At 42.7% G+C, this 24,187-nt stretch overlaps 1 protein-coding gene and 1 long non-coding RNA gene across 2 annotated transcripts in view; one reads left to right on the top strand and one right to left on the bottom strand.

Moving 5' to 3' along the window:
• Positions 1–1,148: 1,148 nt before the first annotated feature.
• Positions 1,149–24,187, top strand: part of LOC134444837 (NACHT, LRR and PYD domains-containing protein 1 homolog) — a 63,312-nt gene continuing 40,273 nt past the window's right edge. Inside the window, exons 1-2 of the mRNA XM_063194022.1 lie at positions 1,149–3,017; positions 13,777–13,860. Of these exons, the coding sequence (XP_063050092.1) occupies positions 1,324–3,017; positions 13,777–13,860 (1,778 nt within the window). The 5' untranslated portion in view covers positions 1,149–1,323. The remainder of the gene's footprint in view (positions 3,018–13,776; positions 13,861–24,187) is intronic.
• LOC134444838 (uncharacterized) lies at positions 10,807–12,206 on the bottom strand. Its single transcript, XR_010034120.1, has 2 exons — positions 11,625–12,206; positions 10,807–11,258 (listed from the first exon to the last, which is right to left on the bottom strand). It is a non-coding gene; the product is annotated as an uncharacterized LOC134444838 (long non-coding RNA).

The following is a 24,187-nucleotide window of genomic DNA, read 5'->3' on the forward strand; positions in this document are numbered from 1 at the left end:
CATATTGGAACCCCTCATCTCTCAGCTCAGGATGGCGGCCATATTGGCACCCCTGATCTCTCAGCTCAGGATGGCGGCCATATTGGGAGCCCTCATCTCTCAGCTCAGGGTGGCGGCCATGTTGGGACCCCTAATATCACAGCTCAGGGAGGCAGCGTTGTTGTGGCTCCTCATATTTCCCAATGCGATGTCAAGGGGAACCTCACCATCACCACACATCACCACCACTGCTCTGGTGAGTACAATGAACATCATCAGCATCACAACACCACCACTACCATGGAGAGTAACACCATCACCACCACTACCATGGTAACCTTTACACCATCACCAACACTACCATGGTAACATTAACATCATCACCACCACTACCATGGTGAGTAACACCATCACCACCACTACCATGGTAACATTAACACCATCACCACGACTACCATGGTAACCTTTACACCATCACCGTCACGTGAGTATCACCACCATCTATACCACATGCCATGTGAGTAAAAAAAGATCCTTTGACGCAAGCGTACACGGCATACGGCATGAATGTAAATTACATTTTTTGTGCATAAATGAGTAAAGATTGACACTTAATTGGCGTCTGTGTCACTCTGCAGGCCCTGTGAATGCAGCTGCAACCCCCACACAGGAAGCAGGTGAGTGGTAGAGAGAAGACTTTTAGCAGCAAAAATGACTCTACTTGGGCCATACTAGAAAATATTAGTTTATTACTTAGTAAATATTAGTTTATTCCTTATTATAAGGAATAATAATATATTAGAATATTCATATAGAATATTTAAGGGAGGAGGCAAAGCGTAGACTTGGGTCCGCGTGTGCTCGTGCATGTTTCATGATTTCATGGCAAAACCTGGTTACGCACTTATTGATACATCCAGATTTTTTTGTCCGTAAGTAACTTTCAAGATTTTCACGTCCACACTTTCTTGGTAGGAAATCCATGCACTTCTTTGTACATGTGGCCCCAGGTCTGTGAAATTGGTAACACAAATATATTCCTAATAAATATCAGCAACACATCTAATGCAATAAGCAATATTAAAACCACATTAAAACATACTTATTGTGTCTATTGATAAGCCCAGGTCTGTGAAATTGGTAACTATGTGAGTTTGGCCAGAATGAGCTACTAGGAGCTTTGTTGTTCTGATACTCAGCTGACATTGTGTCACACTGAAACATCTTTACTACGTTGTAATGTGATTATCAGATGAACAAAACCTCAGCACTTATAGAAGGAGTTACACTAACATCTTAACATCGTATTATTACATTAACTGTATTCCAGACAAATGCCCAACGATGTCGGATCTGAAAGAATGGATTTGCTCACAGTATGAAACCGTTCAGGAGTATAATTCCTTACCTGAAGACGAAGTTCTGCTGGCTGATCGATACACTCAACTGTTGATCGTCGAAAAACACGGAGAGCAAGGGGAGAGAGAGAAAGAGATCGTCAACCGTGGTGCAGGGTTCTTTGGTGCAAGAAGTAGTGGTTATAAAAGCATCACCATAGACCAGTTCTTCAGACCTAATGGCAGTGGACGTGTTCCCAAAGCTGTGATTCTCCAGGGAAACTCTGGACATGGCAAGTCTTTCACCGCACAGAGGATCATGTTGGACTGGGCATCAGGTAACCTCTACCAGGATGAGTTTGACCTCATTTTACACTTGAGCTGCAAAGAACTGAACCTATATAGTGAAGGAAGTCAGAGTGTTGTGGATCTTCTGAGCTGCAGTGACACATTTACCCCTCTGGTCCTAAACATACTGAAGGACTCACCTCAGAAGGTGCTTCTCCTAATTGATGGATTTGATGAGCTGCAATTCCCACTTCATGAAATCCGCAAGTCTCCTGTTCCAGACTTTTCCACACCAGCTCGTGTTGAGGTCATCCTGGGTGCTCTGCTGAATGGGAGCATCCTATCTCACTGCTTCCTGCTGGTCACCACACGGCCCACTGCTTCAGACAAACTGAGAAAGCTGCTCAAGCGTCCTGTGCGCTGCACTGAAATTCTGGGCTTCTCTGAGGAGGGTGTACATGAGTACATAAAGAGGTTCTGTAAACATGAAGAGGTCGGGAAGGAGGCATTCAGACGAGTGAAGGCAAATGAAACTCTCTACACCTCCTGCTTCATTCCTGTCATCTGCTGGATCGTCTGCACTGTATTTAGTAAGCATTTGGTGAAGAATAAGCAACAGACCAATAGTCTGGAAACAACCACCTCCATATTTGTCCACTTCGTGTCCATTCTGCAGGAGCACCACTGCCGGGGTTTGAGGCAGCCTGTGCCAGATCTGCTGAGGAGCCTGGGCCAGCTGGCAGAGAAAGGGATACAGGATCAGCAGGTCCTGTTTGACAAGGAGAGTGTGGAGAGCACTGTCTCAGAACCAACCAGTGTTCCCTTCCTATGTAAATTCCTGCTGAAGGAGACGGTGGGAACAAAAGAGATGTTCAGCTTCATGCATCTCAGCTTTCAGGAGTTCTTCACTGCACTCCACTACACATTGGCCCCAGACGAAGAGAAGGTGAAAGAGCTGCTTAAACCCATTGAGCAAGAGGAAGGCAGAACCCATCTCCTACCTGTCATTCAGTTCCTCTTTGGTCTTTCAGAAGAGAAGGTGATGCAAGATCTGAAGAAACTCGGGCTGTCCCACTGCATGGAAGCACAGCTGAAAAAGTGGATTATTCAACTGATTGAAGATAGTAACGTCCACAAGAAAAAGGACACAATGCTCTTCACTCTCCACTGTCTCTATGAGCTCCATGAAGAGGAGTTTGTGAGGAGAGCCATGGCGGTGTGGGGTGAGGTGAAGTTTGAAGACATCCCCCTGACGAGGACAGACTGCTGGGTTCTGCTCTACTGCCTGCAGTGCTGCCCCACCATCCCAAATCTGGAGCTCAAAGAGACAAGCCTGATGCTCACAAGGTGCAACATCACAACAGACAAGCTGAGAATGCTGCAGCCTGAACTGAGAAAGTGTCAGAAGTTGGGGTAAGTTTGAATGAATGGTTGTTGTTGTTGTTGTTGTTGTTGTTGTTGTTGTTGTTATGTAGCATGTGTGTAGGGTATCTGGGGTGAGTGTGAATGGATGGTATGTGCTGTGCAAGGATTAAGATTGATGTTGTCCCATCATCTCTGGGCCGTATTAAATTGTCATCGGGACGATCAATGAAATTAATCTACATTTTTTACTTTAGTTTAAAAGTTTGCATCACATTTACAAATCATAGTGGTGCTCGCTGGGAATAGAATAGATTGAAGTGAACTGTAAACGGAATAGGACTGGCCACTGGCAACCTCACGCATGTTCGATTGACATTTGTTGCAGAATGTTGCGCTGGCGCTGCTAGCTTACTACTGTGCCACATGCAGATCTGGACAAGAACATATTACATTACATTACATTACATTACATCGCATTTGGCAGACGCTTTATAACCAAAGCGACTTTCAAAAGAGGACATAATCAAGCCAACATCACAAGCAAATACAAAGTGCACAGGAGATATACAGAACAACAAGTGCAGTTGCAAAGAGGGGTTAGTTTTTTTTTTTTCTAATATATATATAAGGAGTAAATAAGAGTACACACACACACAAACACACACTCACAAACTAAACTAAACTAAACTAAACATCATGTCAGGAGTCTGCCCTGGGGCAAGGCCAGTTCAAGCATTAGTCTAGTAGATTCTCTCGAAAGAGGAATGTCTTTAGTTGTTTCTTGAAAGCTGCAAGAGATGTGCTCAGTCTTGCTGCCTCTGGGAGACTGTTCCACCACTTGGGTACCACAACGGAGAACAATCTTGACTGGGAGTACCTAGAGCGACTGGATGGCAGAGCCAGACGGCTTGTGCTGGATGAGCACAGTTCTCTTCCAGTAACATAAGGCGTTAGTAGGTCCTTCAGATAAGCTGGGGCCGTTCCTGGACAGGTAGACCTGTAGACCTGTCATGAGTGAGTTGCAGTAGTCAACGCGGGACAGGACCGTGGCCTGGACCAGTCGTTGTGTAGAATATTGTGTCAGCACAGGTCTGATATTCCGTACGTTGGACATCTGAATTCGACAGGTACGGGTGACCGAGTTGATGTAGTTGGAGCATGACAGCTCATCATCAATCATGACGCCGAGGTTTTTGGCGACTTTGTTTGGGGTCACGATGGTGGAGCCTATCTTGAGGTTGATGTTGTGACTGAGCGACTCTTTAGCTGGGATCACCAGGAGCTCTGTCTTGGCCAGGTTCAGCTGTAGGTGGTGGTCCTTCATCCATGTTGACAAGTCGGTGAGGCAGGCAGAGATGCGTTCCGAAACCGTGGTGTCCTCTGGCCGGAACGACAGGTACATCTGGGTGTCATCAGCATAGCAGTGGTAGGAGAACCCATGTGTTTGAATGACACGTCCCAGGGAGGAGGTGTATATTGCAAACAGAAGGGGTCCCAGCACTGATCCTTGGGGTACGCCTGTGGAGAGGGTGTGAGTCGTAGACAGCTTCCCTTGCCATGACGCACTGAAGGTGCGTCCAGAGAGGTAGGAGTTGAACCATGAGTGGACAACGCCTGTGATTCCCATGGCTGTGAGTATTCTCAGGAGGATCTTGTGGTTGACTGTGTCAAAGGCTGCAGACAGGTCTAGTAGTATGAGGACCGAGGATAGTCCTTCCGTTCTTGCAGTCCTTAGAGCTTCAGTCACTGAGAGTAACGCAGTTTCAGTTGAATGTCCACTTCTGAAACCAGACTGTTTTGGGTCCAGTAATCCGTTCTGGTTTAGGAAGTTGGTAGGTATTTTAGTCTGATACCCAGGTTGCTGTCACTGTGCACCTTATGTGACTAAGCACCAGTAGCCGTCCAGTCAGTGATAGGTCCATTACTGTATTATTTCAATGCAACACAATATTTCAAGACAACACAGTAACCAATTCATATTAAAATTTTGGCACGAATCAGGATGGTTCACAGTGATTTTCATGATAGTCCCAGGACGGTGATGACAAAAGTTAATTTGGTAACACTTTCTATGAAGCCTATGACAACACTCATGATGGAGTATATCAACAGTCATGAATAACTATAAATCTGGCTTATAAGGCTTAGGGTGTTTTGAGTGCTTTTGAAGGGGCTTATAATACAGTATAACTGTCATGATGCACTATGATTAATTATGATGCACATTATAAGTTGTTATAAATGTGCTAATAATGCGTAATAGATATGGGCTTCATAGAAAGTGTTACCATTCATTTTAATATGTGTGTGTGTGTGTGTGTGTGTGTGTGTGTGTGTGGGGGGGGTGATATGACACATTGTTTACACATAGCAGGGTACTCAGAAACTTTGAATTCCTTCCCCTAGTTTTTAAAAGAAATTTGTTCACACACATTGGTGACTCCACATACGGGTGGGAGACGTGACGCCTTGTTTTTTCGTAACATTGGTTAAAAACCTACAAAACTGTTATTTTCCTTTAAAAACAAATGTCAATGAAAGAAGATGTGGTACATTATGTTTCATATTAGTCTTAGATGAGAAGAAACATTTTTGTTAAGATTTATGTAAAGATTTATATGTCAAATTTCCTGCGGTGTGACTGTAACATTAATGAAACAATATATAATAATATATATATAAATTAGGGGTGGTACGGTTCACAAATGTCACGGTTCGGTCCATATCACGGTTTCAAGGTCACGGTTTTCGGTTTTGTACGGTTCTGTTTTTTTTTTTTTTTTTTTTAAATAAAATGTATTATATAAACATTAGAATGAAAATGTAAGCTTATCATGGGTATGTTGAATTTGACTTAATTTAACCCAACTGAAAGAGGAAAGATATCAATGATTTTAACATGCTTCCATTTATTTCACAAAAAGGGAGAACTAAGTCCTAACTTTTAAGTTGACAAATATTCAAATATTACATGCTATAACACATTTGACGTGTAAAAATAAAACAGCTACACTCCTGTAGGCAATGGGACCATTAGGTCAGTGCAGTATGACTATTTTGGTTAATGACACACTGAGAACGAATTGGACTTTTATTTTGATACCGCTTTCTTCGAGTTTTGCGCTTATGAATCAGTTGCTTCCTATAATGAAACTGCCGGCCGTGAGAAGCATAGAAGTAAAATCAGAAGTCAAATTCAATTTTAAGTGAACAACTGATAGGGTTATGTTATGTTAAAATGTGAAAGTTAAGGTAACAAATAATTTTAAAAGATCGTTTTTTTTTAGAAGTGTATGCACAAGAATGTTTCACAAAACTCCTGTGAAGCTGAGCCTTTTAAAACAGTCAAATTTTATTTTTGTTATAGTGTTAAACATCAATGTTAACTAGGCAACAGCACAAAGTCCCCTTCCGTCCATCAGAGTCTAACTGGCTACATATAATTAGGCCTACAGTTGATTGCAGTTAAGGACAGCGCAGTGAATCTGATGGATATGTTCAATTATCTCGCATTTTGCCGTCCGGAATCCCCATTCAATGCCACGTGGATATAGCCTACACTAGGCTACTGTAACGTAAGTCATAGTCTACTTTGTTCTGCTAATCTGTCATTGTTTGTAAATTCATGTTCATTTAATTTAAAATGGTCAGCATAAAGGCTGGGAACAGTCACTTGCGCTAACGTGGAGAGAGAGGGGGGAGACGGTGACGCTGCTGACCGACCTGCACTTGCTTGTAGGCTACTGTAGCCTAGTCAGCTGGCGCATGCTGTTACATTATGCATTTCAGTTGGCTGATAGAAATCAGTCTTTCCACACTCAATATCCTACGTAGTCTTTGTGTTTTATGCTTGTAAAAGTAGTAGGATTTTATTAATAGCGTCGTCCGCCGGTGGTCACTTTTTTTTTTTTTTTTTTAAACCGTGGGCACCGTGCGGTTGCCCACTACCCCGTTCCGTGACATGCAAACCGTACGGTCTCGGTTTGCAACGCAAACCGTACCATGCCTAATATAAATTAACCAACAACATTTTGAATAATGTATGAAGCATTTGGCATGATTGCATAAATCTTAACTTTAGATTAAGATATGTGAATGTGGAAAAAACTCAAGACAGTAATATTAACTACAAGTTCAATTTCGTAACACAAATTGCGTCCTGTGGGGTGACATGTATGTCAATGTTTGTGAATGGGCAGCTGCAAGGCCAACTACAAGGGTCTTAAAGTGGTAGTTCGCTATTTTAGACATTAAGCCTTGTTTGTGTGACTTCTGGGGTGAAGTAGAGATGTTCTCATCACAATTTTGACATTTGGTGCTGAACGGAGTATTTGGGTATTCAAGACTGCAGCTCCCCCACCTTTACATTGACTCAAGCGATTGATCATAAAATGGCATTAAACTTTCGTTTGCAGAGACATGAAACTCACCGAGTGGTCAGAGGTGGGCAGCGATACATTGGCTCGAAAATCACCGCGAAATACGCTTCCAGAGAAGATATATTCATTATTGTCCGTCTTCATTGATTGTATTGGTTTGACTAGTATTACTCCGCGCGACCGGAAATGGGGGTGCGTTTGTTTACGTTACTATCTATGGTTTGTATGCAAGCTGTAGTTTTTGTAGCCAGTCCCGCTCAAAGATTAGCCTGGGAGTACCCATGCTGCCTTGCGCATTCTTTTCGAATTGCTGGACAGCCTGGGGACCAAGGCAGAAATCTTTACATCGAAACGGGGGCCAATCACAGTGCGAGGAGGCACGAAAGACGATGACGCGTACTACTCGACAAACGGAAGTTAGTTGCTAGTAGTTTTTTCGCGAATCCATCATGGCGGCAGCCGAAGCGAAGCAATCTTTCGGAGAAGCTCTGGACAGTGTTTTGAATAGTTTGGAACGTAATTTCGCTTTGAAAAACGAACAGCGCTTAGCGTTAGAGTCGTTTGTCAGCGGAAAGGAAGATGTGTTAGCCTTACTACCGACTGGATTTGGTAAAAGTCTGATTTACCAACTCGCTCCGTTGGTTACTAAGGTAATGGGGGTTAGCGAGACCCCGGTCGTTGCTGTGGTTTCGCCATTAATAGCATTGGTGTAGGACCAAATAAAGGACGCAGTCGACCTTGGAATATCTGCAACACAGCTGGGTCAAGACGATGAAACGGCGATTGAGAGATGATGCCGTTATAAGATTCTGTTTGGCAGTCCCGAGGCCTGGCTGAGCGCGAAGTGGGAGGACATGCTAGCCACCGATGTATACAAGACCAACCTGATCGGCGTATACTAGTTGTCGATGAAGTCCATCTTACTCATATAAATGGTAAGTGTTATTTCTTGATATCATTGTCCTTATGTCTGTACCTACTGTGGTTGTCACAATGTCACATTATGGGTTCATTTTCGATATCAATTTAATGTTACAGTGAGTAAAGGCTTAAGTAGCACAGCTTTAGTCGTTTGGGTAGGGTGCGCAAATCCAAAAACTCCTTGCAGTTGAAGAAGCTAGGGCTGCACGGGATTCAGACGTATAGCCCCATGGGCTCCCCCTGATTATATTTCACGTGTTCTTATCATATGCATGCACTCCCCCCTGATTATATTTCACGTATTCTTATCAAAACATGCCCAGGATCTTCATCGGGGATATAACTTAGGTGAGAGACAGAGAGAGAGCTTCCATGCTTAACCTAACTACCCCCTAACTAGGCCCTAAGTGTAATGTAATGTTTTGCCTTTTGTATGAATAGGCACAGGTCAAGACACCAGTCTGTCTAATTGACTGACACCTTTTGGTGCCCTGCCTGGACGGGTGTAAAATAAGGTCATCTGATAAGTTATAGGCCACAGCTCCTTCCTGTTACCCATATGCCTGATTAAGATCCAGGGTGATCGAAATATTGCATGTTTTAATTAATACAGTTTATTTTTTGGAGCATATCCAGCAGTGTGCAGACTTGAGTAGCACAGCTCTCGGTTGTGTGCACAAGTATCATCAGCCTACCTGAGAAAAATATGTTTTTGCTACATTTGTTAAGCAGGCCTAACTTCAGAAGGGCAATCATTTTCCACTGCAAATGACTAACATCTCTACACTTTACTTGTGGTTTTCTTTTCTCAAACAGGAGGAAGGCTGAGAAAGGACGGAAGGCTTTTAGGGAAAGCTTTGCGAGGTCGGGGAACTGAGAGCCATCGTGAAACCAGGTGGGTAATATTAACACCTTTTTTCAGATCATTCTAACCTTACCTACCGAAGACATTTTATTTCACTGAAAACTTTAACTCACTCAACTCATTAATCTTTTGAAGAGCAGTTTTCTAATCATGGTATTGCTACTGTGATATCACACCTCTCACCCCATTGATTATGCAGTGTTCTAAACTTTCTGACATTTTGACATTACAAAAATTACATGCAATAATCAAGTAACGCTTTGATGCTTTGGCATTGCTCTTTTCATAGTACAGTTAAAATATCATGCAATGTATACAGTGTATGAAAAAGTAGGCCTAAGCGGAGTGTTCTGACGTAGTGTCCTGGCCAATGCACACCTTGAGAAAAGAAAGTTCTGTTGCTGGTGCCTGTTGATTTGTCCACCAAATCAGGGGACAGGAGCGGTGTCCCCAAGTGTACAGGCAGAGTAGTCGGGGGAGTGGAGGTGGTGGTGGTGGGGGGGGCAGGTAACCCACGACAACAACCGGGGGGATGGGCTGACAGGTAAGAAGTAGTGGAGACACCAGAGAATAGGACTGTTGACAACCCATAAGCTCTGAAGCCACAATTCTGAACAGCTATGACTGTAATGCAAATGATTTCCATGTTGTGATGTTGTTCTTGTATTCTCTTATTTTGTAGAAACACTGGTACTGGCATTGACTGTCTGTGGAATTGCACTCATGAGAAATTGTCAGGAGACCGCTCCAACTCCAAAACCCAGTTGACATCATTGCCAGCCCCAATCGACCCAACATCAGACTCTCCATAAGACGACTTTCGAGTGAGTCACTGGACTGTTTCGACTGGCTCGTGAAGGACTTGACAGAGAAAGGAGTGGAGATGTCACCAGTCAATATATACTGCCGGACAATAAACACGAGGGAGAAAACGATGCTTAAAGAAAGTCTAAATGGCTGCTTTAGGAAAGCCCTGTATGTACATTTTGAGCCTCACGGGTCCAGTGTGGAGCCTGGCCATTCCTGCTGCACCTATTGCCACTCATTATGCAAGTGTAACTCTGACTGTTGCTCTGTGCCAAAACCCAACTTTGAAATACCCAAACAAATCCTGTCACCTGTCAAATGCAGAAATGTCACATTTGAAGAGCAGGGACTGGTCAGACAGCTTTTGGAGGAGTATAGGGATAGCCTGATTGCACTAGGTGAACACCTTTACACAAATGCCTCATTCTGCACTGGTTTCAGCAATGTACTAATTTACTCAGTTTTGGAAAGTCTTTGTGATATGACATGACTTGTCATGCAGAATCTCCCTGTATTTGACATAAAACATGGCCAGGACATCCTACGCATTGTTCACAAAGTATTTAAAGATTTTGATGTGTGTGTGAATTCCCTGACATTCCTGAAAAACCATACCTGTCACCAGACATGGACTTTCCAGTGTATTTTGATGTTGAGGATGAGGATGCTGAAACCTCTCTAAGCAGCATTGAGTCAGGCTTATCCATGCTTCCATTATCAGATTAAGTACAGAGCCACTGTAAATAATTGTAAATAACTGCACACTTGTGTATATATTGTAAGATCATTCTGAATAAATACTTTTTACATTTTTAAACTACATGTTGTAATGTGTTCCCTGAAAACTAATGAAGAGACAGCTTGGTAAAGGAAATGATTTTAATGAAGGACAATGACTTAGAATAACAAACAAGAATAACAAACTATTTCAAAGCAAGAAAATAGGAAAGTAATTAAGTAAAACTTATTTTAATAATTTTGGCATTCACATTTTTGAAGACGCCGTACCAACATTGACGGTCGCCTGTAAGGCAGCATGGGTGTTACCTGGCTAGACAAACAGTACAAATAACTCAAAGGACACTGCTCCATTCATTCAGTTTGCTGCTCATCCACGTCCACAGTGCCTTGTGATCGAGCTTTGCCAACAAGTCATTTCGGAAGCCAGGGAATGCAGTAGATGTGCGACCTGGTTTCTGTTTAAAAAGTTCTGCCTCTTGCAGTGTGTCCACCAAGGTGAGGATGTCTTGTCATGTCCACATGGTGAGCTCCACTTGGTCTTGTTATGCCCAGCTCCTTGTCAGTGCCTGCCATCATCTGTTTAAAGAAATAAGTGGATACCAAGGCTATTAAAAACAGAATATGTTCAGATAATCTAGGCCCATTATTACAGTACACATTATGGTAAATTAATACAGTAAGGGGGAGGGTTGGAGTGAGGGTCGTGTCAGTGAGTGTAGGGGGGCTGTGAAATGCTCTCCCCTCTATCGATTGACTGGGACAACTACCAAACCGTGCTCATTTTCTGGACTTTTTAAATGACTAGTTAATGGCAGATCAGTAAGAAAACCTAAACAAGAACTGTTACGTTGTCTATGAAGAGATTATAATGTAATAGTCGAGCATTGAATTTAAGGAGCTGGAGCTACCAGTTGGAGCGATTGAACAGAGTAAACTGGATACCTGAGTTGGCACTTGGAGTCGGTGGGTTTGGCAATGTCTTTTTCAAATCCCTCGGTGTCGTCGATGGCGTTGGCTCGCGTGGCCTTTTGGAGACGTTGCCGTCTTTGAATTCTTCCTCCCATTGCCTGAATATTAGGTGAATCCTTTCCGAGCCTGTTTATGACTGAGGCGCAACGCGAACAACATCTCCTTGACTGTCCCGACACGGAGGATACAATCAAGCGTAGGAACGCCAGCCTGTTCGAAATTGTTGTTTCTTTTTTCACTGCGAACATGTCAGTTGAATGTCCATATGTAGATGGTGGTCCTTCTCATTTGTCTTGCACAAACGGCAAAAATCGCCTGGCGCCATTGTTGATTTCTAGACTGTTTTAGCTTCTTCAATTTCTGTGGCTTCTTGCAGATAATTTCCTCGTCGCGATATACACACGTCATCGCGCGCAAGGCAGCATGGGTTCTCTCTGGCGAGTGATGGACACTCGTGCCGTCCAATCAACGGCTACGGAAACCACACCTCCCTACGAGATAATGTACAGTTGGTCCCCAGACTCGATCACACTTGTGATTGAGTATGGCGTTTGCCGCCAGACTACTGAAAGATAGCCGTTCTACCTCGCTCCTTGATGTCTACATAAACAACACACTATCGCTACCTACTGGCTGGATGTCTACTGCTATTCAACGGCGTCTGGGGAAAAATAGGTCCGCCAAATGCTAAACAACAGTTAGAAGGCATATTTCGCTGCAATTTTCGGGTCAATTTATCGCTGTCTACCACTGACCACACGGTGAGTTCCACGTCTTCTCAAACAAAAGTTTAATGCCATTTTATAATCGATTGCTTGAGTGCTCTATTGGAGTCAATGTAAAGGTGGGGGGGCTGCAGTCTTGGATACCCAAATACTCCGTTCAGCACCAAATGTCAAAATTGTGATGAGAACATCTCTACTTCACCCCAGAAGTCACACAAACAGGGCTTAATGTCTAAAATAGCGAACTACCACTTTAAAGACTGGCTCCTAACCAGTCAGTACCTCAGTTTTTGGAGAATGCTGTGGAAGTTTAAGGTGACTATTAACCTCTTAATATGTCTTCATATTGCAATCTTTCTGTGACGCAATGCTTAGGTTCATTTTATGGTGTCCTGTGGTGTGACTGCCCTTATAGAAGGAAAAAAGTATTTTTTTTATCAATGAAAACACATATTAAGATAAAACACAATATCATTATCAAGTTAGCATGAGCTCAGATGTCAGTCATGTATACAAAAGGATTAAAATGGCCATAATGCAGTGAATTCCCTGTGGTGTGACTCCATTTTCCTGCGGTGTGACATGCCTATGCTATGTGTTGATGCAGGACACATTTTCCCAAAAATGGCAAAAATAAGGTGAAATTCCACAGACCACTAAGTGCTTTATTTTTTTCTATTTTTTCCCATTTTTATCCATCAATTTTTTCAGGAATTTGAAAAACTTTTTTTTTTTTTTTTTGCGTTACGCCCTTAAACGTCAACCACCCAAGTACATGTAAATACCTACACAGTCTCACCCCAAGTAGTCAATATCTGAGTACCTTTGACCAGACTGCAATTTTTGATGTCTTGGGTATTCCTTCCACGTCACATTTTGACTATGTCCTCAAATGTGCCCCTTTGTGGCAGCATAACGTCATTGAGGTTAGGTTTAGGAATAGGTTTAGGGTTAGGCCACATAGTCAAAATGTGACGTGGAAGGAATACCCAAGACGTCAAAAATTGGAGTCTGGTCCAAGGTAGTCAGAAATTGTCTACTCGGGGTGAGACTGCGTTGGTAAATACGTATGCTATCAAGAGTGGTCATGAATACGCTACGCCTGTGAACGGCATTTCAGGAAGGCGGGAAAAGCCATTCAAGTCACAGCTTTCTTCTGTTAACATGGAAATTTTAAACCGGAATTGGAAATAATCATTTTCAGAGGAAAAATCTTTGTGTGTGAATGACAGGCACAAACAAAAGGGAAGGTCCCAGTTTCTTGAATTACCCGGGATGTGCAAACAGCGTGTGAGTGTAGTGTGTGTGTGTGAGTATAGTCACATTTTAATTATATTACTAATACAACCCACTAAAATGTTGTAATAGTTGACTTTATACTACTGCATTGCTGTTTAAAGGTTACACGTGGTGGAGCTGTCAGATGTTGATGTGGACGATCTGATCTCAGCTCTAGGAGAGGAGAAGACCATCTCTGAATTACGGTGAGAAATATGTACTTTGAACACACATAGAGGACAGTACAATCCGTTTTATTGTGATTATATACTTTGTATATGTAAGTTGCGCTGAAAAAACACTTTGGAAGGCTTTGTCTCACTTCAGATTGCAATTACAATCACATGTGCTGCCTGTCTACCTGTGTGCTTGTGGTTGTCTGTCTGTTGTCTTACTGTGAGGAATGATACCTCACGTAGTGATGTTACTGTAAGGGCCAATTTTCGTACCAAACCTTTCCTTGGCCACGTGAGACAGAGTATGGCGTTTCAGACGCGCATTCCTGATTAAGCACGCACGGAGAGTGACATATAAACTTGAGATGTTGTTCCATTTTATTGTGTACAGTCCGGTTGACTTTCCATTATATCAAATAAACAAAGAAATAAGCAATACAGCTTTGGTAACGCTATCTATGCGGTCGAAAACTATGTCCTGACCCACACTCTGTCTGCCAGGCACCTGTGAGCGTACCAATTAATTAAAATCTGTGACTCGCGCCACCAATGCGCGTCGGAGGGAGTGGTTCACAGTGCCAAATCACTTCACAGGTGTGTAGGCGAGACGGAGTGTGTTCAGGTCCAGGTAAGTAAATAAGAACTAAATATAAAAACACAAGATGATTACAAACATAAAAGGTAAGTATATAAAACATAAACAAACATCAGGTAAGTATTTAACTAACTAAAAGTCTTCTTTTTACAGGTAAACAGAAAATAAATAAAAAGTCACAAAAATCATGAATATGGCTCCTACACACTGGCCTCTAATTGTCACTGTTTATGCAAGGCAATTACTAACTGAATTACCAAAAAGAGCCATAAAATATAAGGTAGAAGGTCATACATCTCTTAACATTCCTAAATAATAATTCAGTCTATATACTGTACCAAAAGTCATAAGGACTAAGGAGTGAAAAGAATTAACTAAAATTACCATGTTTTACATTGCTATACAAACTCACAATATTTACACTGTACATTTACGTATTGACATTTGTGCAAAGATTTTTTTATGGTTCCCCTTTCTGTTTTTTTTTTTTTCGTTTTGGCTTTTTTTTTTAGGGGGGTTTTGGGGGGGGTATTTTTTTTTTATTTTTTTTAAATGTTTTTCCCCTTTTTTTTCTTTTTTTTGTGGAGATGATGATCTCTCTTTTTTATGTTTTTTTTTGTGCGCCAGTAAAGTCTCTTGAGTGAAAAAATTCAAAAAGCTTGAAAAGTTCCAAAAATCGAAGTGTAGTGCAATGTGGCAAAGTTCATGTATGTGCAGTAATGAAAGCGTGCACTCCGGGCTTAAGGTGCTTCATCACCTTCAAGAAGCATGTAGAACATGCTGACGGATCTTGGCAGCACATTGGTTTGCACAAACATGCTTCACACTGGATCATTGGGACCGGCCAGGGTCAGGCACCTGGGCCCAGGCAGGGTCACTCCAAGAGGGCCCCGGCCTTTGTAGGTGACGCCGAGTCTGCCAGAACCACGCTGTCGGATCACCTGGATAGCTGGATGCTGGGGTGGCAGTAGCAGCTCTGTTGACCAAGCCTGCAGTGATGGCAGGCAACCGCTCTGGGTCACCAGGAGGGATGTGGCAGCGGTGTTGTGGCATACCTGGCCATTCTCCTTCACCTGGTGGAAGGAAGAGGGGGCTATTGAGCCACCTCCACCGATGTTCACTGGAGGAGATGTTCTGAGTGAGTGCAACATTGTTTGCCACATACCTTTGATTTCCTTTTCTTTTGCAGTGGGAGAATTTCAGTACAGCTGTACTGTCGGAGTCACAGGGGTGGTGCAGCTCAGCAGTCTGATGAGGAGAGTTCTCAGGTTTCATGCGCCTGTCCAGCTTTGTTCTGCAGAGTTGCTTCACTTTTGTGAACCGTTTCTTCCAGGGTTGTGTCATGTGAGGAGTGTGGACATTGAGTGGTCCTTCCGGGTCTTTGTGAGAAAAGGGGGGTGGCAAGCGGTTGTGCTCATCTGCAAGCATGGGTGTTTGTGTTGCCATCTCCTTGAACATTTTGTTCTTCATTTCATTTTCAGGGGGGTCCTGATCGTTCTCTGTGATGACAGAGATGTGGCTTGCCATCACAGTCGATTTTCCATTGTTCTCCATGGCAGTGTTGTTGAGTGGGCCTGAGACCACCCATCCAAAGACGGTTTTCCATGCACAAGGTCCATTGCCTTGACTGCGTACAACCTGCCACGGTTCAATTACTCTTGGAGCATTCATTCCAATCAAAAGTTCAACTTCGCCATCAATTTTTTGGAGTGTGATTTCACTGAGGTATGGCCATTCACTCAGGTCCTTTTGTGTTAGCAGATCTGCTTTGGAGAATGGCATGCATTTTTGTGTATACACCGGTGGCAGGTCCAGGTACACACTGCCATCTAGGTTGCCAATCTCCAATCCAACAAGCTCATGGCATTTTACCGTTTTCTTTTCACCCATGGTTTTCAGGGTGATCTGGGTGGTGCGTCCTCTGGTGTTCAGTTTCTCCATCAGCTGTTCGGTGCAGAAGGAGGCCGTGCTGCCTGGATCCAGGAAGGCGTAGGTTTGGATGGTTGAACTCCCAGTTGCTGCTTTAATCTGGACTGGTACGATGGCCATGGCACAGGTGTTGCTGGCCCCTGTTGCTGCATGATTTGCTGCCACCAGTGGAGCTGCAGTGTGGATGTCTGTAGAGGTGGTGGGTTGAGGTGAAGTCTGCTGCATGTGGTCAGCGGGCCGGCGGTCAATGTGCAGCACTGTGGGATGTTTCCCTTGACATGTTTGGCATATGAGCCTTTTCTGGCACTCCTTACTCATGTGACCCCTTCTCAGGCAGCCAAAGCAATGTCCGTTCTTTTTAAGATGCTCCACTTTGGTGTCTTGTGACTCCAATGCAAATTGTGGACAGTCCATTACTGAATGAGCATCATCACAAAAGCTGCAAGTGAGCAAAGTAGGGGGCTGTCTTGGCATTTTGTGTACAGGTGAGACTACAGAGATTGCAAAACTCATCTTTCGTGTATTTGGACTTGGCACTCTGGATGTTACATGTTTAATTGGGACAGAATCTTTGATGTCCCCAAATATGGGGTGCAGTAAAATGTTTGCCTGGGTCTCAAGGAATTCAACAAGGTGTTTAAACTTGATGCGTGTCTTTTTCTGTTCGGATTCGTACACTTTTGTGCGCCATCTTTCACGCAGCTTGTATGGGACCTTGGACAACAGCAATTTCAGATTGGATGCTATGTTTAGCTCATCCATGTGATCTAGATCGTTCATGGCATTCAGGCATTGCTTGAGGTAGAGTACATATGCATGCAGTGCTTTTCCATCATCTGGTTTTATGGGTGTCCAGTTCAAGGCCTTTTCAATGTATGCATTTGCAATTTTCATTTCGTTGCCAAAGTGCTGTTCAAGCAGTTGCTTTGCCTCTTTATAGCCTAGAGTAGGATTCATGTGCATGCAGCTACGCACAAGATCTTTGGCCTGGCCTGATGCAAACTGTTCTAGAAAGTACAGCCTATCCTGGCAGTTGCTTGTTTTGTCTTCGATAAGATATTTAAATGCATGTGTGAATGTCTGGTAAGACAGTGGATCACCACTAAACACAGGCACTTCTCTCTGAGGCAGTAATGACAAATTTTGCTGTTGCAACATTAATTCGGTTAGCTCTTTTTGTGTTTGCAACATTGTTGTATTCAGATCTGAAACATTGTTAGGTCTAACAGAGATATCATGGGGGCTAGATGAAGTTGGCCTAGTTGGCATTTGCTCACCTTTGCTGATGTGTTTTACCACCTTTTGTAATGGTGTCTTGGGTACTGCAGCAACGGGGGCATATTCAATGGCAGATGTTTCAGGTAGAGTGTGTTCATCCAATTGGACCATGTTCTGATTGTGATACTCGTTCATTCCATCTAGGACTATAGGTCTGACTGCCTGCTGTTCGGAATCTTCGTGCAACACTTGAAGTTTAGCATCGGCAGCATCCATCTGTGACTTTAACTCTAATTGTTCCATTTTGGATTTCAGAGCCGTTTCCTCCATCTTCAGCGCATGCAGTGCTGGTAAGGATTTGGAGCGCGCTTCTAGCGCAGCTTTCTCAGCAGCGGCAGCTTTAGCAGACGAGGAGGAGGATTTCACAGAGGTTCTTGAAACGTTAGAAACGCTGTCCTTGACGTCAACTAACTCCTCCAGCTTGCGCTGTTTTGATTTCCATGCATCCACGTCTTTCATAAAGTATTCCAAATTTGTAATTCGTGGTTCGTACCACTCAGAGTAGTCATTTTCTTTTCCCTCATCATCTAGGAAATCCTGCACTTTCGCGTGAATGGCTTTAAAGTCTCTCAAGCAAACTGCAAAGTCTTTCATGAGTAACTCTACTTTGTTCTCGTCTCCATTTTCGACGAGCAAGGGTTTAATTTCATTGCATTTCCTTGTACATGCTCCTAACTTTCCACGTCTACTCAAGCAGAGCGTTTTAAACTCTTCCTCCGCATTCGCGGCACTCTGCTCATCAGAGTCACTCATGATAAATTGTCCGTTTTCAACACATGGAGAATTAAGAATTAAAGTTGTGCTGCTTTTCCTCCGTTCAAGTATTTTCCAAACATCCATTCATTGATTACTCACAACGCAGCTGAAGTCTCTTCGTCGCGTGTGTCCTTTTAACTTCGGAGTTTGCAGCAAACTTTTTCCTTTCCTTCGCACATCCAACCACAACGGTATTCCAAAGGTATAGTCCAGTTGTGTGATCCTGCGTCAATGTTCGGAAAGTTTTCGACTTTGTAAGGGCCAATTTTCTTACCAAACTTTTCCTTGGCCACGTGAGACAGAGTATGGCGTTTCAGACGCGCATTCCTGATTAAGCACGCACGGAGAGTGACATATAAACTTGAGATGTTGTTCCATTTTATTGTCTACAGTCCGGTTGACTTTCCATTATATCAAATAAACAAAGAAATAAGCAATACAGCTTTGGAAACGCTATCTATGCGGTCGAAAACTGTATCCTGACCCACACTCTGTCTGCCAGGCACCTGTGAGTGTACCAATTAATTAAAATCTGTGACTCGCGCCACCAATGCGCGTCGGAGGGAGTGGTTCACAGTGCCTAATCACTTCACAGGTGTGTAGGCGAGACGGAGTGTGTTCAGGTCCAGGTAAGTAAATAAGAACTAAATATAAAAACACAAGATGATTACAAACATAAAAGGTAAGTATATAAAACATAAACAAACATCAGGTAAGTATTTAACTAACTAAAAGTCTTCTTTTTACAGGTAAACAGAAAATAAATAAAAAGTCACAAAAATCATGAATATGGCTACTACAGTTACAGAATATCACGAAAGTGAATACACCCCTCACAGTTTTGCAGATTTTTGAGTATATCTTTTCATAGGAAAGCATTACAGAAATTTCACTTTGACACAATGATTAGTGACCTTTTAACAACATATTTAACTGCTTAAATTTCTTGTTCACTCAGAAAAAAACTAAATACAGCCATTAATGTTTGAACATGTACTCACAAAAGTGAGTACACCCCAGATTAAAATCCGGTAGAGAAGGGGCTGTGTTGGCTCGAATCGTCTCAAATTGAAACGAAATGAAAAGGGATGAAAAGGGAGGTCATCAGTGTGCGTTTCAACCTTTCTTTGCATTGAACTTTTACATTTTGAGTCTGCATCTGGCTTAAATAGATTGGTGTGAGATTTGAATGCAATCCTATGGAGAATATCAAGATCTGCTTCAGTAGTCACAGTGCATGTTGACATGCATGTTTCTTTTAGGTGTATTTCAGATTGCCAATGTTGACAGCATTCATGCATCCCCAAACCATGTCAGTCCCACTACCATGCTTGGCTATGGAGAGGATACACCTTTTTTGTAAAACTCACTTGTTTACCACCACACATGCTTGACACCATCTAAGGCAAATTTGTTTATCTTGGTCTCTTCAGATCACACGACATGGTTCCAGTGATCCATATCCTTGGTCTATTCATCTCTCTTGAGCAGTGCTTGACACTAACTTTTTCGCTTACCAGCCATTTTGGCTAGTGGTTTTCCTGACTCACTAGCCATTGGGCCTTTTCACTAGCCATAATTTTCTTAACCATCATAGCAGCTTTAAAGAATTATATAATAGGCTGTAATAATGTGATGTAGGCTAACATAATATAATATAATATAATATAATATAATATAATATAATATAATATAATATAATATAATATAATATAATATAATATAGGGCTTAATAATTAGCCTATAATTGTTAGGCCTATTAACTGGTCCATGCATGCATGAAAGAACAGATTTACTGATCTGAGGAATGGCATAGGCTATATTGACCATGCAGAAACACCAAGCACAGTGTTGTGGAAGGGCACAAATGTAAGCTACACGAGAGCAAAATATTTGCGCCTTTGATCTGAAAGGCACTTTTTTCATATCATATAGGCCAATCTGTGGAGGTTGCCGTCCAAATTGATGCACAATAGCAAAAGTCATTGCCAAGTTCGCCTCTCCTCGGTGTGGAATAACACCTCTTCTGGAATATTTTCGTATAGTGTCCACTAAAAAGCGCACACAGATGCGGTAACTAGGCCTACAGAAGGGGCTACGACTTCCTTTCATTTCGTTTAATATTTTGTTGTTTAAATAAACGGACGCAAGGCGAAACGGGCAAGGGACGTGCTTAATGCAGTCTGGAAGGCTGCAGTAGGCTACTGCTCGTTGTTTAAGCCCGGTTTGACAGTCGGGAACAACAGCACAAGAAACATGGAGGAATATTAAGGTATGAAGACATACAGGCAAATCAGAAAATAATTTAAACCGAACATTATTAATGCCGCATGTGTCCTTGTCTTATCACTGCGCTTATAGTCTCGAGACTTTCACAAGACAGGCTGGCGTGTTTTCCTCTCGCCTTGGTCATTTTAATGTAGGCCTACACTACTACTAAGTATTGAACTAATGACAGATCGCAAAACACGTCAGTTGAGATGAACTTGGCTACTTTATTTTCACGACTAGGTTTTCAGTGACATTTCCAAACGCACAATATGCCGGTAGGCCTAGCTCGTTGCCACTCCTCTTCGCAAGACTAGTCGCTCTATCAGATTCTTGGCATGCGTGACACACAGGTGACACGTGACACAGGTGCTTCATGGGTATTGTAGGCTCGCGAAAGCGCATTGTATTGCTTTTGTAGCAAAGACGGTCCGAGGGAAAAAAAACTACAAAATGCGGTGCCTCATCATTCAGAATAGTAACGGACCCGCCAGAATGGCTAGTGAACCTTCGGTATCTACTAGCCAACGCCGATATTCACCCGCATTTGGCTACCTGGCGTGTGTTAGTGTTAAGCCCTGCTATTGAGAACAAGATAAACGACCACACCCATCACCAGGGCTCTAAATTAACTTTTTTCCATCACCAGCCAATTTGGCTAGTGGACATTTTTTTTTTTACCAGCCAAATAGAAGTTCAACTAGCCATTTTTTTTATCTCACCAAAATAAACTATGGGTTAGGCTAGTTTTTTTTTTTTGTTCAACTATTTCCACAACACACTATAGGCCTACATACCATATGCCTTCATAATAAGCATATTATATAGGTCTATATTTTTTCATTATTTTTCATAACTTCTGCTTTATTTTTTACTTTCATTACTTAGGCCTAATCAATTTCATTCGTTTTCATTACATTCCTCTGAAAACAGTGAATCACATTACAAGCCACTCATATAACAGACCTTTAACATACAACATGATAATATCACTGCTGAGCATCTTAAATTAGCCAGCCCTAGAATTGCAGCTTTGCTGTCTATTTGCTTCACTGGTCTAATGACACATGGGGTGCTACCCGACACTATGCTCACTGTTACATTAGTACCAGTCATTAAGGACAAGACAGGTAAAATAGGGAGCATGGATAATTACAGACCCATTGCCTTAGCCAGTATTCTTTCTAAGGTGTTGGAGAAACTGTTGCTAGATAGGTTGAGTGAGTTTATCTTTACCACAGAAAATCAATTTGGTTTTAAGCCTATGCACAGCACAGACCTATGTATATATGCCTTGAAAGAAACGGTTGAATCCTACAGAAGTCATGGTTCTACAATATTTCTGGGGTTCATTGATGCGTCTAGGGCATTTGACAGAGTGAATCACCATAAGCTCTTCACTAAACTCATGCTTAGGGGTGTGCCTGGATGTATTATACGTATTCTTGCTTACTGGTATGCTAAACAACACATGCAGGTGAAATGGGGAAACAGCCTGTCCTCCCCTTTCAGTGTAGGCAATGGTGTAAGACAAGGGGGGCTTCTATCCCCAGCACTGTTCAACCTATACATGGACAACCTCTCCAAACAACTGGGGAGATGTAAGACAGGATGTCTGATAGGGAACAATGTTTTAAACCATTTGATGTATGCAGACGATCTTGCTATCATGTCCCCTAGTACTGTTGGATTTCAGCAGCTACTCAATGTGTGCTCTGAGTATGGGGTCGAGTTTGATGTGCAGTACAATGCAAAAAAGAGTGTTGTGTTGATATGTAGAACCAAGGAGGATCATAAAGTGCCTTTTCCAACGTTCTACCTGTCAGGGCAACTAATATGTGTATCAAGCAGTATAAAATATCTTGGGCACATCATCACTGACAAGCTGGAGGATGATGCTGACATGTATAGGCAGAGACGAATGTTGTATGCACAAGCTAACATGTTAGTAAGAAAATTTCATTACTGTCCTGATGATGTGAAAGTAAGCTTGTTTCGTGCCTACTGTAGCCCTATGTATGCAGCTCCATTATGGATCAACTATAAAAAAGAGACAATGCGTAAACTCCAAGTAGCATATAATGACTGCCTAAGGATATTGCTGAAAAAGCCCAGGAGTTGCAGTGCTAGTGAACTATTTTGTGACTCAGGACTTATGTACTTTACAGGCTCTCCTGAGGAACCTAATGTTTAAGTTCATGTGCCGTTTGGATAAGTCTGAAAACTGCATTATAATGATGCTCACAAGTGCCAGATATAGCTCTGTCCGTTACCAATCATATATGTGGAAACATTGGTATGGCTGCCTTTTAAGACTGTCATGACATAGTTTGTATATGCTTTGGCATCATTGCTGTTTTTTTTTTTTTTTTTAATTTTTTTTATTTCTTTTTCCTGCACATTCTATTTCTATATATATGTTGTGTGTCTGCCTATTGGGCCCTGAGCCTGTAATAAAGTTTATATATGCAGTAGCCTAACCAAACACACAGCCAAACACTACAAAACCTATGCAGACCCCAAAGAAGGAAGGAGAAGAGATGAGAGGAGAGAGGAGGAGCTCTTCGCTACCATGCGCAACAAAATGACAAGAAGCCTATGTTTAACTAAAAGTAAATAATATCACAGGAATCTTCGTTTCTACCATAGAAGACTCGATTGATAAATAAAATGAAGTGAGGAACCGTCTTGTCTTCCCAACAGAACTTCACGCCACAGCTGCATTTCTACCATAGAAGACTCAATAGACAAAATGAAAGGTATTTATTAATACACAGGGAGGCAACATTTCTCTTTGGCGCAGGTCCCCGACCTGCAGAATATAGTTTGTAAAACGGGGGGCTCATATCCTGCCGATGATGAGGCAGGGGCGAAGCCAACCCCCCATTACAGGACAGGGACCAACTGGTGACGGTGGCTCGTGGAGATAAGGCTGAAGAAGGCTGAAGCGGACCAGGGAACCAGGACAGGGTTCACAGGGTGAAAGAGATGGAGTCCAAGGAGACGAAGGTTGCAGGAGATGCGGTCCAAGGAGGCGTAGGTTGAAGGAGACGGGGTCCAAGGAGATGGAGGTTGGAGGAGATGGGGTCCAAGGAGACGGAGGTTGAAGAAGACGGGGTCCAAGGAGACGGAGGTTTAAGGAGACGGGGTCCAAGGAGAAGGAGGGTGAAGGGGATGGAGGTGGGGCGTCGGCGTCAGCTTATTCTGATTAGCAAAGAGCGGAAACAGACAGAGACTTAAAATCAAGCCGTAGACATTCTATTGGCTGAAATCTGAGGTTAAGCAAGAGACGTGGCGGGGTTCCCCATCCGGGAGCTATGATTGGATAATTAAGGCCAGTGATGAGTGTGAGGAACTGTCTCGTCTTCCTAGCAGAACTTAACGCCACAGGCATACATTTCTACCATAGAAGACTCAATTGATAAATAAAATGAAGTGAGGTACCGTCTCGTCTCCCAACAGAACTTCACGCCACAGCTTGCATTTCTACCATAGAAGACTCAATAGACAAAATGAAATAAAAGGTATTTA

The sequence above is a fragment of the Engraulis encrasicolus genome, unplaced genomic scaffold, assembly GCF_034702125.1.
Source record: "Engraulis encrasicolus isolate BLACKSEA-1 unplaced genomic scaffold, IST_EnEncr_1.0 scaffold_76_np1212, whole genome shotgun sequence".
Taxonomy (NCBI): domain Eukaryota; kingdom Metazoa; phylum Chordata; class Actinopteri; order Clupeiformes; family Engraulidae; genus Engraulis; species Engraulis encrasicolus.